This window comes from Protopterus annectens, chromosome 2.part2 (assembly GCF_019279795.1).
Source record: "Protopterus annectens isolate FY-2018-M chromosome 2.part2, PAN1.0, whole genome shotgun sequence".
NCBI lineage: Eukaryota > Metazoa > Chordata > Ceratodontiformes > Protopteridae > Protopterus > Protopterus annectens.
The window spans coordinates 131860120-131881425 of record NC_056730.1 but is presented as its reverse complement, the minus strand read 5'-3'; the positions used below and the strand labels follow the sequence as shown (position 1 = coordinate 131881425).

The 21306-nt window shown below is 39.7% G+C and overlaps 1 protein-coding gene across 2 annotated transcripts in view; it reads right to left on the bottom strand.

The window, feature by feature from the left end:
* Positions 1-216: 216 nt before the first annotated feature.
* Positions 217-21306, bottom strand: part of RAB3C (RAB3C, member RAS oncogene family) — a 1959298-nt gene continuing 1938208 nt past the window's right edge. For both annotated transcript variants that reach the window (XM_044063807.1, XM_044063805.1), the window contains exon 5: positions 217-1149. In XM_044063807.1, coding sequence (XP_043919742.1) covers positions 962-1149 — 188 coding nt within the window. In that variant the 3' untranslated portion in view covers positions 217-961. The remainder of the gene's footprint in view (positions 1150-21306) is intronic.

The following is a 21306-nucleotide window of genomic DNA, read 5'->3' as shown; positions in this document are numbered from 1 at the left end:
AGACACATTTTTGCATCGTAAGTGAACCAAGTGCTGTCAGTCTGCCTTGTTTACTGCAGTCTTAAATGTTTTTTAAAAATAAGGAACTATGTGAGACTTAGTTCTATGTCCCTTCTCCCGATGATATTTTTCAGTTGTTCACGTGGAACTCAGGGCCAAAACATGCTTTGCCAACAAAGACAAATGAACAGCAGTAAAGAAAGGCATGCTATCTTCTATAGTAAATAACAGACATTTAGTATAATTACAAGTGCCATTGTCCTAAGTACATCTGTCTGCAGTCTGGTGCACAGCATAAGGTTCTGCTTCCAAACATGAATGTTGTATCTCAGATAGCACTCTCTCTAAGCACAGGAGATGATGTGTCTAATTAAAAACTAGAAAAATAAAAGACTCCTCAGAGAAATGATCAAATGCAGACTATGCTAAAAAATGATAAGCATAATATTGAAAATACAATTTTCAATTTGCTGCAGGGCAAACATTATGCAAGAAATTATAAATAAATACAAGTAAATGCTCTCTGTGAAAACTGTTACTGTCCTAAAAATGTCAATTCTTTTTTGGCACAAACAAGATGTTGAGTAAAATCTGTTCACTAACATGTTACCTAAGCATTGCCATTTCATGCTTTGCTAACCAAGAACCCAAAGTTTGGATTATGTTAAAAAAATACGTATAGAAATCTAGAAAGGTATGCTTCTGTGAAGAAAGAGGGAGGGACAACAGTACGTAAAAATAATGTGAACTGTCCTTAGAGATTTTAGATCACAAACTCACTTTGCACACCAAAACTACAAGGCTTCAGAATACAGCACTCAATGCACATCAGCAAAAAGGTAAATAAAATAGTCCTTTGTGAAAGAGAGCATAAATAAACAATTTATAGACTATTCCTAACTATTTCTAATGTGTACAGCTTGGCAACATAGCACATAGAGACAGCAGCCTCTGTACTCTACTAACATCCACAGCTGGGCTGTTGTGGAGGTGGGTTGTCTGTTAGCCTTGTATTTTGCTTGCCAGCACTGACAGAGGGCTCAGTTTCAAGGCTTTCTGACATCTTGTCACAGATGATATCTACAAGCTTTTCGAAAGTCTGTTTGACGTTAATGTTGTCCTTTGCACTTGTCTCGAAGAATTCAAAGCCTAGAGAAGAAAATACACACATGTAAAATTTGCAACTTAATCCACTTCAATGGCGATTATTTTTCACAGTTGCTTTGTTGCCTTCCTCTCCTTACTCAACACCTTGTTTTACTGCTTAGGTCAAGCTATTTCAGCAAGCTCAGAAATACACAATTCGGTGTACGCTATGCAAGCTTTTTGACCACAACATTACAAAAAAATCCCTTGTCTCGATAACATTTTAGGTTATTGCAATAAAAATGAAGAAAGTTAAAGGATATATTACATAAAACTGTTAAATAGTGAAAGGTAAAAGACTACTTTTATACTTACGCTTAATGCAGTACAACAGAAAACCATCTATCACTGTTAATATGACTTACTCTTTCAACAATGTCAACAAACTCCCAACCTTCATTATTTTAATAATGCACAGAATTTTACATTTTCATTTCTTCAGACTTAACATGGATATTTCAATTGTGATTTAAATATCTTTGGTTCATTCTAGTTTCTATGTATAGCTGTAGATGGCAAATATAGCTGCAGAATATGCTACAGCTGGATGACCAAGTTTTTTTTACTTTTTGGAGGGGGGGGTTGGGGTGCCATTGTACAAACGCAAAAAATATGCGCAGTTGCTCTGTAATAACAATGCTGGGATATCAGAAACATTCTACCATATAATGTATCCAGACCAATTAATTATTAGCATCACTGTGTTCACATAACCAAATATGAACATTTCATAAAGAGAGTATAAAATGTTGTGACAGTGTGGCAATTTAATTGTAATTAATGATTTTAAGTAAGAATATAATTAATAGTCTATTTGATACAAGGTAACCCCAAGCTACCATATAGGTGGCAATCCACTAAGCACAGAAGAGGTTATCAGGGACCTGGGGACCCAGGTTGACAGTGGCCTTTCTTTTGACACTCACGTTGCTAAAGTGGTTAGAAAGACCTTCTACATTGCCCACCTGATCATGAAGGGATTCACATCCAGATCTAGTGAGGTCATTGTTCCCCTGTACTCTTCACTTATCAGACCAATGATTGAGTACAATGCCCCATTCGGGATGTATCTCACCCGACATCTGCAGCAATTGGAGAGACCCCAAAAGTTCCTCACCAAAAGGATAAAGGGACTCCAAAATCTGTCATATGCTGCCAGATTGAAGAAACTCCAGCTCTATTCAGTCGCATACCGTCTGCTCAGAGGTGACATGTGCCTGACATACAAGGCCATGTCTAACCCGGAAATAATGGACATGCTCCACCTCAAAAATTCCAAATCCACCAAACCCACTAGAGCAAGCGACTTAAACCTTAGCACGGATATAAATAGGACATGCTGGAGGGATAGATTTATCACTCAGAGACTCCCTATGCTGTGGAATAAAATCCCGGTCCATGTGAGGCAGAGCACCTCGCTGGCTCTGTTCAAGAGAAATCTTGACCTGTGGATGGGAGATCGTAGGTTTACCCCAGGAATCATCTCTGTGTCACTGCTGGACAGAGGCACAACAAACTAATGGGCACAGTATTTTTTCATATAAGGGGTGACGTAAGCCACAAAAATTTGGGCTAGGCTTATAAATGCCTTAGGGCAGATAGCCTAGTATAAACCTATGAACCTATGAACCTATGATCTGCATGGAGTATTAAACACATGACTGCCTAGCAAAGCAAGGCTGTCTTCCTTATTCTTCTTAGCTTATGCAGATGTACCAGTGTTACACAACAAAACATAGTCACCAATGAATTTAAACCATATACTACATCACTGTAAAGAAATATACATGCATTTTAAAAATAGAAAACCCTGCAAGATCTCTGTAATGTCACTCCAAAGCAACTTACCATTTTCCAAGCAATAGTATGAGAAAAGAACAGTTTTGCTAAAAGTTCGATTTTTTAAAGTCTTTACTTACATTTGGATGAAACATCTTTTCTTTTTGTTTACCTGACAAACTACAAAAAAAAAATATATAGAATCTCTGATTTCTTTTATGATTTCTTTACAAACTTAAGAAGTGTTAGTGAGAAGGGTATTGAGACAGTGAAAACACAACTGATGCTTGTAATGGCCATTTCTAAACCCATATATGGTTCCGGAACTGCCAATACAGTTGATTACAGTAAAATAAGAAGTATGTAGTATCTTCAGCTTAGATACACAAATATAATGTCCCATACCTTCAGAACTGAAACTGTGAGCAAGCTTTCCTTATCTGTATAAAAGAATATGATTAAGTTACTATATTCTTCCTGATATCTCTATACAGATTGACTGTTTTGTCACACCAAATTATCTAAACATGTTTAACGTCAGCCACACTTTTGGTGAGATAATACCATCACTGGCATTGCCAAGTTTCTTCTACTACATAGTAACTTCATACAACAACTAGTTAAGGAAGTGATATCTGAGACAGGATTTCCACTGTATCAAAACGAGGAAGAGACAGGTGGTGATAAAGCACAGCATATCTCTGATAAGCTTCATCTAAGACATCAGGGGCATACAGTAGTGTCTCAAAAGATGAATCAAGTTCTATGCCCATTTTAGGACTGTGGTTGTCCAGCTTTCATGTCATATGATGATAAATTACTCAGGTTAATTAAATTCTTTATGGTCAGTGCCAGAAGCCCAAATAAAAAGTAATTTGTATAGGTATTTTAAAAGCTGATAGCCTAGCTCTCACATTAATTACTAAGCCTTGGAATGCAACAAACTTCTCACAGTTCAACTACCTATCCCGATACCCATTCTGGGAGCTCTTCTGGTGCTGTTTCTACATTTCTATTTGATAAACTTGAATGTCAACATATCACATTCTTGCTCAATTTATGCTGTTTTGATCGTTTAGCTTTCTACTTCGAGTGTGCCTTGTATGGATCAGTTTTTAGGTTGCTAAAAGTTTGCTTCCCAAGCCATTGAAGAACATTCTCACTTCCTCAAGGTCTGGCTCTTTTTTTTTTTTTTTTTAATTATCACAAAAGAACAGACATAGGCTGCTCACCCAGAATGCTTATACATTTGGGTTCTGTAAACATGACTAACCTGAAATAATTAACCAAAGAAAAAATGTAAACTAGTGGAGGGAAGTCATAGCACAATGAATTGGCATCAAAACTGGAAAGCATTTGAAAGATGTAACTATGGCCCCGTTTTCTGAATTAGAATATAACAGATACATAATTTAAACTTAAGTCCTATAATACCTGCAACAGGTAAAAGACTATCTAGATGTATACAAATGAAGAAATAAGGAAATGTTCCAACTAACCTATTTGGTTTAATAGTGAAAGTTGTAATATGTTGACAGAATTTTAGTTCATTATCAGCAAGCAGACATAGTTCTGCACAGCTACCATTGTGAACTAAATTGTGTAAACATGGTGTACAGAGAATCTGTGGAGTCAATGGGCTTATATGCATTATTTTATTTCTCTAGACATTACATTATATTTTATTAATCTCAGACCCTGCATGAATGGAATACAGATTAGCTTGCATAAGTCTGAGTGACTGTTATAAGTATATGACAGAGCTTAGCTTTATATCCGTGGCATATTTGGTATGGTCAATGCTAAAAACAATTGCTTATTTCAACAAATATATATTAAACAGAATCAAATGTAACACAAACCTCTGAGGACATACTAATAAAGTATAACAGAAAAAAGAGCTAAGTGCAGTAATGAATTTCAATCTAGCTGATCTTTGATCCAAATATAAAATATGCATTAAAACCTGGATAGAAAACTTTCTGAATCAAAATTTATGGGCAAGTATACCAAAGGCTTCAGACATATATAAGAAAATAACATTAACAGGATAAAGTGTCTCCAAGGCTCTAATAACTAATGAGTACTGGCCAAGGTGAATCTAATTAATAAAACTAAACTGATAACAAGCTACATGCCAACAAATGCTGATAAAACCAAGAATTCATAGGAAAAATGCTAAAAGCTCAGGATCGACGTAGAAAGCATTTTATTCCAAAACACAAGATGAGAGCTTTTATTTTAAAACATTTAAAACTTCATCAGATAACTCCATCTGTTAAAGTCACTCCCCATGATTCATGAAGCTCGGCGCATGGCCGGCGTTAGGCTTGCGCCGACTGTGCGGCGTGAAGATGGCGCAGTAGCACCAAATGCATATTAATGAAGGCACGCTGCCACCACAGCCATGTGCATATAAAAGGAGCGTGAGTGCATAGGGCGTGTCAAAGTGCCGCACGGAGGCGTGGAAATGTCAGCTGTCAACGTGCAACCTAAAATGCTTGCATATATAACAATTTGCAAGCAATAGTAATCACATCTGTCAGTGTCCGTGGATACTGAAACGTATGCAAAGCATGCAAGACAGTTCCTGCGAACACAAAATGAAGAAGCAAACACAAATGCATGGTAGGGAATAACGGGTCCCTATCCCGCAAACAAATGACATTGAAAACCGTGTGCCCGTATGTCAGAAAAATATGCATTAATGTGTGTATGCTTAATGCTAATTAGTAGTCAAAAGAGTTAACACGTTTTTCATTCTATTTTATATGCACTGTTTTATATATATAAATTGAGTTTCATATCAGAACTGAAAAAGATGCTTTTTGAAACAGCAGTGTGCTTTCAGAAACTTGCAAGATACCCTCTGACCTAGTAATTGCAAGCACAGCAATATTCATGTTTATGCCTTTTGGAAATGTACTTGAGAAGCAGGTGCTTATCTGCTAGGTCAGGAACGAATGAATGAACAACGCTATATTCTGTAAATGTAATGATTCTAAACAATCAGCTCTGTTCGAAGTATGAGAACATGTACAGCTGCAGAAGCTTAGAGATAATGTAGACAAAGGATTATTAGAGAAATGAACTGCTAGCTTTGTGCTTGAATTAGCCACAGTACCTTGAATGGTAACATAACATGTATCTAACTGGTGGTAACCAAGGCCACGTTGTTTTCCTTAGGAAGTTTCTCACAAAAATTGATAAATCAGAAGAAATTCATGAGACTGATGGTCAACAAGTGATGATGAAAACACTTGTAATTTGTTACGTCAGCTTGGTAAGCAATGTCTTATTAGAAAGTGTATAAAAATGAAAGTATTTCCTGTTTCTACTTAAACAAACTCTGTAATAGCACGTTTTTGTCTCCTTGCTGCAAGATTAAAGTGCCTTAATGGCCTTAATCAGATCTGCTCTGAGCTAAAACAGAATGGCATTAAATATACTGATCCAAATGATATTGCCAATATCCTGGCAGATCGATTCAGTGCCAACTTCACCCCCCTCTCACCCCCTAAATGGCCCATCTCAATACCGGAAGATTGCCAAATTCCAGTAATAATGGCCACACAGGTACAAAATGCACTCTCTAAAGCCAAGAATACAGCATCCATGGGACCAGATGACATCCCGGGCTGTGCACTACATGAACTACAATATGAACTGGCACCTCACCTAAGTGTCATGTTTAATCATAGCCTCACCTCAGGTTTCATGCCCACTGAGTGGCGCAGAGCTACAGTTATCCCAATCCACAAGGGGGGATCCTCCTTGGATCCCAGAAACTACCGTCCCATCAGTCTGACAAGCCTTATCTGCAAGGCCATGGAGCGTATTATCATGGAACTTATAAACAAAGACATTGGCAACCTTCAAACACTGGACCCCACCCAGTTTGGGTTTGTGAAGGGCCGATCTTGTCTCCTGAACCTGATTGACTTCTTTGAATCAGTCTCCAGAGCCATGGACAAGGGTAAGGTGGTCCACACAGCCTATCTAGACCTTGCCAAGGCCTTTGACACCATCCCCCACTCTGGAATCATAGATAAACTTACTAAGTTGGGCATTAATCCCTGTGTCACCCAATAGGTTGCTAAATGGCTTACTGATAGAACACACACTGTAAAAGTAGCCGACTCCAAATCCAGCTCCAGACAAGTGACAAGTGGAGTATCTCAGGGTTCAGTCCTGGGGCCGCTCTTGTTTGGCATCTACTTCTCTGAAGTAAAGGTCAACACCAAGGGACTCTGGCTAACAAAGTTTGCAGATGACTGCAAACTGGGAGCCATTATTGAATCCCCAAATGATGTGGATACTCTACAAAAGGGCCTTACAGAAACAGATGCTTGGTGCCAGAGCCATGGGCTCAAGCTCAATGCCAAGAAATGTATTGTTATCCCCTTTGGGAAAAAACATGTATCCATGAATTACCATATAGGTGGCAGTACACTAAACACGGAAAGTGTGATAAGAGACTTAGGGACACAGGTGGACAGTGGTCTCACCTTCGATAACCACATTGCCACAACAGTCAGGAAATCCTTCTATGTGGCACATCTCATCACGAAGGGCTTTTCATCCAGAAAAAAGGAGGTCATTGTCCCACTGTACTCATCCCTCATTAGACCCATTATAGAATACAACGCCCCATTTGGTATGTACCTCTCAAGACATCTGCAACAATTGGAAAGGCCTCAGAAATACCTCACTAAAAGAATCACAGGCCTAAAGCAGATGCCCTATGCTGACCACCTTAAAAAACTCCAGCTATACTCTGTCGCATATCGTCTACTCAGAAGCGATCTCTGCTTAACATACAAGGCCATGTCAAACCCAGAGCTGTTGGACATGCTACACTTAAAGAAATCCCAATCCCTCAGAGCTACACGCTCCAGGGATCTAAACCTTGTCATCACAATAAACAAAACATGCTGGAGGGATAGGTTCCTGACCCAGAGACTCCCCAGACTCTGGAATAGATTGCCCATACATGTCAAGCAGAGTGCCTCTTTGGACCTCTTCAAGAGGAACCTTGACGATTGGATGGTAGAAAGGAAATTCACCCCAGGGATCACGTCAGTCACTCTGCTAGACAGGGGTCCAGGAAAGTAAATAATGTGGGAAGAAATAGCCAGGGAATTGTTATGGCTAGGCTTGTATAGGCCCTAGGGCTGATAGCCTAGTACCAACCTATGAACCTATGAACCTATGAACCTTAACCTGAACCTACCATGTTTTGATCATTTTTAAAGTATATTTTTCCTTTGACAGTTTGGTCCTTCGGACCGGAAAATACCTCTCGCTCTAGGCCTAGGTCAGAATTGGGCCCGGGTGGCATGTACCCATATGGAGAAGAGGCCAAATCGGCTCTTCTGTTTTGAAAGACCTCCGACTGAATTGTCGTTCAAAAGAGGCCAGCCACTGTTTCTGATCTGGGATTGGAGGACGAGTCAATGATCCGGTGGATCAATTCACGGAGGGTCAGGTAAGGAGGAATTTACCTTTTTCTGTTTTAGATCAGGGACTAGTTGCAGAACTGTTTTTTTTTTTGTCAGGAGGATTTGCATGTGCAGATCAGGGACAAAAAGGTTACTGTCTTGTCATAGATCAGGGAAACAGAATAGGTAGACAGTTATTCTAGATAAACTGTGAAAAGGTGTAAAACTGTGGTACCACATGATAAGAAGGGTTACGTAACAATTTACAGCTTAGCTAAGGCAACATGGGAAATCAGTGCACGAAAAGTTTCCGAGACCCGCCCCTAACTGAAGATGCAAAATATATGCAATTACAGCATGCCGATAATGTTAAGTACTATACGAAATGGGTTGATAAATACAAATTTGATGGTAATTTAGATAAACCTGCACTTATTAAACTCATCAAACAGCTTAAAACAGACGCAAAAGGTCAGCTAAAAAAGCAATGGCAATTAGGAGTCCCTCAAGCACATAGGTGGCTTGAGGAAGCAAATCGCAGAGAACAAAAGATTAAAAATTCAAAAGCAATGTTCTTAGACAAAGAAGATAATAACTTGGTAATAGCAACAGCCCCCCCCCCCCTCCGCTTCCCTTACCAGAATATGAAGCGAGTGGACAAGCTGAGCCACCTCCACTATACCCAGCTGTTCCTGCAAAATCAAAACCATTTGTCAGGGATCCTATCGAGACTAGGTCTCGAACACGTAACTTAAGAGGGGAGATTGAATTATATGAAATGAATAAAAATTCACGAGCTATGAGTGAGGAAGAGATATGTCCGCTCATAGAAGTACCAAATCCACAGGCAGGACAGGATCTGACTCTCTTAGTTTATAGACCGTGGACACCGGAAGATATCCAGAAAGCCACAGAGGGAATTCCCCATCCGAAAGTTAATTTTAGAAAATTCTTAGAAGACTTACAGGGTATGAGATTAAGTTACCATTTGAATGGAGAAGAAGTAGAAAAAGTAGTTAGACAAATTGTAGGTCCAGATTGGCACATGATCAGTGGCAACTGGAATCCCCATGATGCAGAGCTCAGACCGCTCCCACATAGTAATGCAGAACTGGATAACAGAGTAAAAGGTCTGACAGACCGAATCTCTGAAAAATGGAAGCCTAGGACTGATTGGACTTGCATTAATCAGTGCATACAACAAGAAGGTGAAACTGTTGATAGATATTATGCTAGATTATTACAGTGTTTTAATAACCATTGTGGAATGCAGATACCTGAAGATCAAACACGATTCCCCATATGAGCAGCAGCAAAAGAACGCATTCTTAAAAGGTAGTATTACTCCCATTAGCAGCTTTATTACAAAGCACATGGTAGATCATCGTATAAGTAGATTACAGTCATTACTTGAATATGCAAGACATGCCGAAAGGCATTTTAATAGCAAAAAGAAAAAGAAAGCTCAAGTATTTGCAATAGAAGATGGGTCAGAAGTCTTTGTATTACAAACCGGGAAAAAGGGTAAGAAAAATGCCCAGGGAAACAAACAATCTGATAAACGATTAGAAGATTTCGAAGAAAGAAAGAAAAGGGGTGAATGTTTTAAATGTGGGAAAAAAGGACATTTGGCAAGGGATTGCAGGTTAAATAAAAAGGTAACTACGGAAGATAAGGAGGGTGAGGAATGACTATATGATAGTCAGGAATCACTGGATAAGAACAAACAGGAAAAGACAAATGCGAGTGTGGTAGCAAGGGGAGAGGATGTGACAGAAGGGGTAGAGGATGTACATGAATTCATAGATAATGAAGAAAATGAAATTTTGGACTTGGCATTATTGAGCCTAGAGCTCTACTTAGCAGACACAAAACCGGACGTTACGCTTCTGGTAGAAGGGAGGGAAGTCAAATTTTTGTGTGACTCAGGGGCTTCACGGACCCTGATACATCCTTCCAAATTACCGGAAAATTTAGAATCACCAGATTACATACTAGTGAAAGCAGCTAATGGACAGCTGTATCGGGAGCCACTCTCCCATGACATAACAATAACTGACCCCATTTCAGGAATGACCCAGAAAAGCAAAATTGTTGTTTCTGCAAAATGCCCAGTAAATCTCTTGGGCAGAGACTTAATGCAGATATTTGGCATAGCCGTAGTTCCAACCATGCAGGGTATGGAAGCACAGTGACAAATGGATACTTTTGTAGTACGATCGGAGGGTGAGACATATTATTGGTACAGCCAGGACTTGGTTACGACTGGTCTAGGGGCAGTAACCGAAGAACTGATGAACGTAGCCATCAGTAAATCCCCCTCCCTTGACACTAACAAACAGCATTTGTTGCATTGTACTCTATATTACTGTAATAGACCAGGATCTGATAAAGAATATGAGCAAGATTGTTTAAAAACCATGCGAACAGGCTAGTATTACGAAATTTGTACTGGGACACAGAAGGAAACAGTGTAATAAGCTGTTCATTGCCCCAGGAATTTTTAGCACTTTACAAATCTAATCGATTGCCACATGTGAGCTTAACTAAAAATAAAAATTTGAAGTGGGCAGACTTAGGAGGAAAAGTCACGAGGTGGGAAAAACAGACAGAGTTAGAACTCTCTGAACAAGGAGTACAGAAGCAGAAATTGAATTGGATAACACAGACATACCCAGCTGTGCCTTCACAGACAAGTGAGGATAGCTGAGTATTACTCTTACTGGAGGAAGAGGAAAAAGCCTTACGAGACATACCAGAGACTCTCTGGTCAACAGGGAAATCAGATGTAGGACTTATCCGTACAGCAGGACCAGTTAATATCACGCCAAAATCAGCATTCAGACCTCAAAAAAGACAGTATCCCTTGAGAAAGGATGCAGAGATAGGGATCAAACCTATAATAGCAGCCTTACTCAAGGAAGGAGTCTTAATAGAATCTCTCGATTCACCATGTAATACACCCTTATTTCATGTTAGGAAAGCAAATGGGGAATGGCGTATGGCCCAAGATCTACAAGCTGTAAATGACGCAGTTATACCCAGGGCACCAACAGTGCCAGATCCACACACCTTATTGAATGATTTGAAACCTCAGCAGAAGTATTTTTCTGTGGTAGATATTAGCAATGCATTTTTCTCAATACCGATACACCCTGACAGCCAACATTGGTTTGCATTTACATTTCAGGAGAAACAGTATACATATACGAGATTACCACAGGGATATTGTGAAAGTCCAACAATATTTGCACAAGAAATGGCAAGTAACCTGGCGGGATTTATCCCACCGAAAGGTAGTCAGGTTTTACTTTATGTAGACGACATTCTGCTGGCAGCCCCCACCCGGCAAAAATGCAGAGAAGATACCATAGCATTATTACAATTTTTAGCTACTCAAGGACACAAGGTAAACAAAAACAAACTGCCCCTTTGGAGAAAACAAGTTAAATACCTGGGATATGTAATATCCAAAGAAGGCAGAATATTAGATGAAGACAGAAAAACAGCAATATTACAAGCACCTAGACCAACTACCAAGAAGGAAATGATGTCCTTCCTGGGAACTACTAACTTTTGTCGGAGTTGGATACTAAATTATGCTTTGGAATCTGCTCCGCTGGCTAATTTGATATTCAAAAAGCCGATGGCAGCACAGGATTTATTACATTGGACACCAGAAGCAGAAGCAGCCTTCTGCAAGCTAAAACAACTGATAGCATCTTCCTTACTTCTAGGATTACCAAACTATCATAAGCGATTTTTTCAAACTGTAGACTGTAAGCAAGGTTATATGACATCAGTGTTGACACAGCAGCATGGGGACAGACAACACCCCATAGCTTACTATTCATCACAGTTAGACCCAGTGGCGTGATCCTTGCCCCACTGTGTACAAGCAGTAGTTGCAGCTGCAATGGCATTGCAGGCTTCAGCCTCAGTAGTGTTGTTCCACCCTCTCACATTGAGAGTGCCTCATGCAGTCGCAATCATTTTACTACAAGAAAAAGTAGCATATCTTTCTCCTGCTAGACATCTTTCCTGTATGACTATACTGTTGAGCCAACCTCATATGACAATTGAACGATGCACAACTTTGAATCCGTCAACCTTGCTCCCAACCCCTGCAGATGGCAAACCTCACTGCTGCCTGCAGGAGATTAAGCAAAAGACACTACCTAGACAAGACCTTACAGATGTTCCCTTGGATGATGCTGAGGTAACATACTATGCAGACGGCTCATGCAGGAGGGGTCCTACAGGACAGAATCTAGTGGGGTATGCAGTAGTTTCTGATACCGAGATTTTAGAAGCGAAGTCTCTACCACACAACTTATCTGCACAAGCAGCAGAACTGATTGCCTTGACAAGGGCATGTACCTTAGCAGAAGGTAAGAAAGTGAATATTTTTACTGACAGCCAGTATGCTTTTTCTACTGTACATGTTTTTGCGCAGCAGTGGAAAAATAGAGGAATGATAACATCTACTGGTAAACCAATTAATCATGCGCAATTTATTTTAGATTTGTTAGACTCTATTCAGTTACCTCAAAAAGTAGCTATTTGCAAATGCGTAGCTCATACCAAGCAACAGGATAGAATTTCAAAAGGTAATGCGAGGGCTGATACAGCTGCAAAACAGGCAGCTTCAGCTTCAGAAGTTTTTCTTTTGAGCGAGGAATTACAACCTTCTGAGATTTTAGATTTAGAAATGTTAAAAACAATGCAGACACTTACTACAAATGTAGAAAAACAAAAGTGGATAAAACGAGGAGCAATTCTTGAGAAGGGACTGTACATCTCCAAAGAAAAGAAACCAATTCTACCATCTAACTTGTTTAGATATGCAGCTTTGTTGAGCCATGGGCAGAGCCATGTCTCAACAGGGGAGATGGTACAGTTAGTGAATCGAGTGTTTACAACATATGGATTTACTAATTATACAAAAATTATTTGTGCAGCATGCCATGTTTGTAACAAGCACCATGCAGAAGAGGCATTGAAACCTAAGCAAGGGAGTTTCCCTACACCACCGTATCCGTTTCATACTATTTGTATGGATTTTATAGAACTGAACAAATGCGAAAATAAAAAGTACTGTTTTGTCATTATAGATATGTTTTCCAAATGGGTGGAAGCTTTTCCAACTAAAAATCCATATGCAGCTACTGTTGCAAAGGTCCTTGTTAAATAAATTATACCTAGATTTGGCATACCGGAAAAGATTTATAGTGACAATGGTACACATTTTGTAAACCAAACAATACAACAACTTAGTCGCTATTTCAGGATATCATTGAAAAACCACTGTGCGTATCACCACCAATCTGCAGGATTAGTAGAGAGGCACAATGGGGTATTGAAGAATAAGCTTAGGAAATTGATTAGTGAGACACAAAAGAACTGGGTGTACTGTTTACCTCTAGCACTGTTGAGCATGAGAACTGTTCCAAATGCAAAGGGATTAACTCCTTTTGAAGTTTTGTATGTGAGGGCATATTATACACCTCAGTGGAAACCTCTTATGTCTGCAGAGCAGGAGGCTGACAGTTCACTTGCAGGGTATATGAGGCGATTTTTGAATAACAAACTTTTGCAGTTAAATTCTGTTTCAGATAAAGAGCAACCGAAATCGGAAGCAGTAGTAGCCCCAGGCACCTGGGTCTGGGTGAAGATTGTGAAGAAAAAGAACTGGAGTTCTCCGAAGTGGGAGGGGCCGTCATACCAGGTACTACTGTCGACACCCACTGCAGTCAAGATCGCGGAGCAAGCATCCTGGATTCATTTGACACACTGTAAATTGGTTAAGAACTTTGAACTGGCAAAAACCTTGCTACTGTTGTACAACGAGAACAAAATGGCCAGGTATAGAGTGAATAGAGACATTGAACAACCTCAAAAAACTTGCATGATCATTTTGATAGCTATGCTAATTACATTGTTCTTTTTGTTGTGGCCTTTCCTTTTTTCTGCCACAAAAGTTGAACTGATTAAATGTGATGGGCCAAACATAGACTGGCATCGAACTTTAACACTTATCAGGCAATTACACGTGTGTATGCTGAGACTTTTAATGTTTCGAACTTCTGGATCTGCACGGCCATACCAACAGCATACAGGGGGTTATTAATGACTGCTATCCCCCTAAGGGTCAATGAGACCTGAGAAAATCTGTTTTTTGACACAGTAGCTATTAAAGCATATGATAAGGTAGCACTGTATTTGCCTGTGACACAAAAGGGAATTGTATGTTTTTATAAGAATGATACCATACAAGTGGGTTGGAGCAAGTGTAATGTGACCGTACAATATAAATGTTATACAAAAACAAACGATTTAGGTGGATCTTGTAGTACAGATTATAACTCATTTCTTAAATCTATGCATAAGACTCTTGATCAGGTACAACGTAATCCTGTACTTTTTAAACAGTTATCTGTAATAGATAGGAAAATGTTTCATGCAGGGCAGTCATTTTGTAACAAAGTAACCACTAAAGTAGAGGACTGTTATTTTGTGTGTGGTAAAAAAGCATACAAATGGTTACCTGAGAATTGGTCCGGCAGTTGTTTTTTGGGATACCTGGTCCCGGCCATACGACACACTGCAGTCTTGCCTTAGGGAACTATTCGAAATAACCGAGATGTAACCAAAAAGACTGTTAAAAAACCTGAGAATCCAGTGGGACAGATCAAGGCGGGCTGGAAAGACCATCATAGTGTGGGTACCAAACTTACGCACATGGACATGAGTGATGCTGTCATATCATGGGCAGGTATATTACCTGCATATGGCACAGTTAAATCGATTTGAGAGCTGCGGAAACTGTCTAAACTTCTCAAAGTGATGAGTAATGCAACTTTTTCTGCTCTTGAACTGATAACTAATGAACTGAATGCAATGAGAACTGTAGTGCTCCAGAACCGAATGGCAATCGACTTCACCCTAGCGATGAGGGGTGGGACGTGCACTTTAATCAAAGAAGAATGCTGTGCGTTTATTCCAGATCATCAGCACGAGATTAATGACCATCTTGAGGTACTTCAGCAAGTGTCGGCCATGACCAAACCAGGCCCAAACCCTCTGACGGACTTTTTCCAGAATTTGTTTGGGGGGTGGGGTTCCATCCTAATGAACATTTTGATTGCCATTGGGGTGGGATTACTCCTAATAGGAGTCTGTGTTTGTTGTGGAATCCCCTGCATGAAGAAATTAATCAAAGAATTTATAGACATATCAGTTTCTGAGACTATGTACCAGAGTACTGAATTTGAAGAGCTGCTAGAATGCGAAATACTTTCATAAAGTTTAAACTAAATGACTTTCTTAACTGCAAATCCTGATTGGAAGAGGTTAGGAAAAGAAGCAAACTGTTTATCCTTTTTGAAAATAGAATTAAAAAGTATTAACAGGGGGGAAATGTCAGAAAATTATGTATTAATGTGTGTATGCTTAATGCTAATTAGTAGTCAAAAGAGTTAACATGTTTTTCATTCTATTTTATATGCACTGTTTTATATATATAAATTGAGTTTCATATGAGAACTGAAAAAGATGCTTTTTGAAACTGCAGTGTGCTTTCTGAAACTTGCAAGATGTCCTCTGACCTAGTAATTGCTAGCACAGCAATATTCATGTTTATGCCTTTTGGAAATGTACTTGAGAAGCAGGTGCTTATCTGCTAGGTCAGGAACGAATGAATGAACAATGCTATATTCTGTAAATGTAATGATTCTAAACAATCAGCTCTGTTCGAAGTATGAGAACATGTACAGCTGCAGAAGCTTAGAGATAATGTAGACAAAGGATTATTAGAGAAATGAACTGCTAGCTTTGTGCTTGAATTAGCCATAGTACCTTGAATGGTAACATAACATGTATCTAACCGGTGGTAACCAAGGCCACGTTGTTTTCCTTCGGAAGTTTCTCACAAAAATTGATAAATCAGCAGAAATTCATGAGACTGATGGTCAACAAGTGATGATGAAAAGACTTGTAATTTGCTACGTCAGCTTGGTAGGCAATGTTTTATTAGAAAGTGTATAAAAATGAAAGTATTTCCTGTTTCTAGTTAGACAAATTCTGTAATAGCATGTTTTTGTCTCCTTGCTGCAAGTTTAAAGTGTCTTAACCTGAACCTACCGTGTTTTGATCATTTTTAAAGTATATTTTTCCTTTGACACCGTAGTCCAACACAGTGTAGATAGTTATACCAAGTGAAAGTGAAACGCATCATATGTTAGCGCGCTGCCAATAGGTACGTCCAGCCCAATGGTCAGGGTCACCAGCTAACCCATATTGTGAGGGAGGGTACACAGCTGGGCAGATATGTCCATAACAAAAAACATGATAAATGTACATATCTAGCGACCATATGACCGAATTATATCCCGCAACGCATGTAATAGTCACATACAATAGGTATGTCCATATTTCACATACCAAATGTGACAGGAAATAGAATAAGCATGTAAACAAAACAGAAGGAGAATATAAACTGCTACAACAATAAGGCAACATGTAGGCTGAAAGGAACAGTATTATCTGTACCGTTGACTGTGGGTACGTGTTGTCCAGTACATTCGGATATGTGTCCGGAATATATCCCATCCTGGACATATGAAAAGGTGGCATCCTACCAATGATTAGAACAGTCGGCCAAAATCCGCACATCAGCAGTCCAAGCCGAACTTGTCAGGATGTATCACAGTTGAACTGGTATTACCCGGGTATGCCAACCATATCATGAAAGTTAAGTATGGGCATGTACCTATGTGTGTGAGGTATAGCATGTGGAAAGTCAAACATGGCAGGGTAGTCCACACAACCATACAGGTACCTGACATATGTAGGGTATGCAATGTGTTACCTTGACCGTGTCATGGGCCATCAACCAAAGCAGTGATGGATGGAGTGTCAGGAATATGTGTGTGTGGGGGGGTGGGTAATGGTATAATCCTCCAAGGCGACACTGTGTCGTATGCAGAATAGGTGAACCGGAGGCGTATGAGGGAGCAGCGGGTGAAGCAGAAAGAAACACAAAAACATGTATACACATCTGCAATACAACCAGACAGGCCATACTGTAGAACACAATCCCACAAACATATAACTATTAAAATGTGCAATACAAATGTATAGACATGTCACCGGCACATACCCACAGATTGGTCCTGATGGAACTGGCCATATCAAATGCAACACACCTGGATGCATAATGGACTACCCAGCATCCCCTCCACAGCACACAACCTGCTCCCATACCTGAATGTCCACCAAATCCAGCCATACTTGGCCTACTGGTTTGGTGCAGCCACATCTACACATAGTGACCACTACGCATAAGTAGTAGGTAGTGACAACCTAGGCAGTTTCAGGATTGCAAACTATGTATCCCTTGCATGTAAAACCCCCAGCACATTTTCATAACGCCAGAAGAATTGTCGGTATTTGTCTTGTTTTGGTCTTGTTCAATTTTTGGGATATCCCTCATGGGATAAGTAACCTGTGTAAACATTAGAATGGGTATGAAGACACGAAGTCCAGTCCTGTAGATATCTGGACACAAGTTGGAATGTGCAGTAGTGGTGCACGAGACTGTCCAGCCCTAGATGGTCATGCAGAACCTACTACCCAGGATCAAACACCTGCCCGTGACGCACGTGTCCCGACATGAATAAGCAAGAGAATATATTGCACACATTCGCATAGTGACACATGGTATAAGGGTGATGAAGGCACTGACGTAAACAGGATACCCCCTGATCCACTGTGTGAGGGACAATTAATGTGTGTGTAGGTGTGACCTGAACAACAATGATACAATGCCAAATGTCCTGTGATTGTAGGAAATAACTATGTACCATACTGCGTGTAACTGTTGCCTAAAGTGGTCACGTCAGGATAGAATAAACGTAATTCATAGAAGAAACAGGCAAACAACAAAAGTGCCAAAGGTATAAGGCTCACAGCTAGGAAACAAATGAATGTTCTAAACCTGCACTGATCTGGTGTCCGCAGTAGGGTTACCATCTGTCCCGCTTTGCGAGGGACAGTCCCTCTTTGGACAGTTGGGTCCTGACAAAATACATTACAAATGGCAAATGTCCTGGGATTGTAGGACATAATTATGTCCCATATGTTATGTAATAGTTGCAGAAAATAATTATTTCAGTATCTAAAATACCTAAATGTTACAAGAAACAGAATAAGCAACTAAATCGCTACAACAATAGGCTTTTATGTAGGCAAATAAGTAAAGTTCTATCCTTTGAACTGACCGTGGGTATGTGTCGGCTTGTAAAATCTGATGTGTGTTCTGAAAATGTCCCATCTTGGCCATTTGAAAAGGTGGCAACCCTAGTCCCCAGAATACATCCCAACCTGTACATATGACAATGTCAACGCTACCAATGGTCAGAGCATTCGCACAATAACTGGCCAGCCTCTTAACCACTCACAAAGCCAGTGACCTTTGGGGGAAAGGTGTTGAATGAGAATGACTACTTACAACAATGAAGAGTAATAGAAGCATTTAACTGCAGAAAATTAGTACTATTACAAATCTGTAAACACGTTCCAAGTTAATAGTACTAATATGGTAGAAGTGTCCGTGATTGTCCCTCAGTTGTCATAGCTTTGTCCCTGTCACTGTAGAAACGAGTCCCCGAGTATCACAGAGGTCCGTACACATAAGTACACCAACCAACTGTCACATCTGTTGACAGGACTATTGCATACCTGTAGTGAATTTATAACTGATGTCCAGAATAATATTCATTGGATCTATAACTGAATGAAATAGTCAAATGGGAAGGGAAACATGTGGAAACCACCCCCCAACCTGCATTATGTAGTGGAACCACTCCCCGCCCTAAATTATGTAGTGCCGACCAAATAATGTGGTCAGAGGTGCCCAAACACCTGCGTCTGTAAACACAGGTAGAATGTTAAAATCTGGACTAACTCTGGCCATGTGCTACGTCTGATCTTTGAACAGCACCAGGGCAGTTCTAGTCACCAATTGCGTATGTGCGAGTACTATAAGCGTAGGAGTTCTGAATATCCTTGGAGTGAGTAGATATGCAGCACGGGTCCAGAGCAGTAGGAAACAGGGAATGTCCTAATTGTAGTACTTCGGTTTTCCCAGCAGGAGAATGGATGCCTGCTGTGTAAGGGAAGCAGTGAGGCATATGTCAGAGTAGCTATGAACCATGGGTATACATATAAATGAGCCAGAACAACAATAGTGTAGTGGTTACAGCATCCGCCCAATGTAAAGGCATTCCCGGTTCAAGTACGACTATAGCACATATTAATTGTGTAATGAATGCCTCTGTGCTGTAAAGCCAACATTTATACATGTAAAGGTAACCGCGTTCGCATGGGTCTGTTAACCGGATTCCATCAAAGTGGTACTTTCATAAGGAATAAGGCACATGTAATCCCAAAGAAGTGCCTGTAAACATATGCATTTCAGAATAAGTAGATGCAAGTGCACCTGCGTGGGTGTACGCAGCTATTAGCATAGCAAATGTATGTTGTCTTGTACAGCTGTAACTTTTATATAGATAGATAGATAGATGTGTGTATAGATAAATATCCACAGACATAACAGAAATATGCAATTATATATCTACATATTTATCTATATATATATATCTATATATATATATATATATATACACACACACACACACACATACATATATATATATATATATATATATATATATATATATATATATATACAGATATATATATATATATATATATATATATATATATATATATATATATATATATATATATATATATATAGATATATAGATATATAGATATATATATATATATATATATATATATATATATATATATATATATATATATATATATAGATAGATAGATATAGATATGTAAGGAATGCCGAAAAACGAAAGCAAACATAAGAGTTGTGAAGTGAATCCAGAGCAAGTAAGGAATTATAAAGTGCTCGCAGCGTATGTCACATAAAGCTGCACAAGTGTGAGTAGAGCACCGCTCTTCACACCAGAGGCAGGGTTATACCAGTGGCCCTAACATCGTTGAAGTGCTACATCAACATTGTAAACAGATGGAATGTAGTACATGTTGCGACCACCTACACTTGTAACCCGCAAATCGTTCGTAATCCATAACATCAGGAAAGGCACGTATGTGCAAATATGAATGGATGGTGAGCCTGTGAATACACGAGGCAGTACAAAATGTGTGTAGGGTTCCAACGCTCATAAGAGGGCAATGTGTAAAGCTGTGTCATGGCTGCGATATCAGGTGTATAATGGCTGTTATTCATGGAAACTCAACACGGGTGTGCAGGAGAAACTATGGATATGTGATTATGGACACAGGAGTGCTAGGGTATGTTGCGCCGGGTGCAATGGAGCGGCCCGTGGAGGTCAGTTAATATGTAGGTGCAATTCTCAGATAGAGCGTTGTTTGCATGGAGACATGCGTGAATGGGCGTATCTTTGTCGGATGTTGTGCGTCAGGGCTGGCAGCCCGGCATGTAAAACCTATATGCCACCCATGAGCGGAACGGAGTTCTGCTGTGACAACCCCAAACCGGGAAAAGCAGAAAGACGCAACTACATGAAGACAACAATATGTTGACGTACAGTCACAGTAACACAAACACACATCCTATCAACAGTAATAATATGAATGTGCACAGAAACAAACACAGTAGCAGGAATAATAGGCTGCGCATACGAGTAATAGGCCGAATGACACTGTATCACATTCCAGTTAGCAGCGGCACCCCAGACATGAAAAACATGTGACATCTGTCCGTTGTATAACGTGCAATATACTGATGACAAGTTCACCGGAGTGAAGTGTCGGTGTCATAATGACTAAGGCAATAGTATGCTGTTGAAGCAGAGATAAAACCCAATATGCA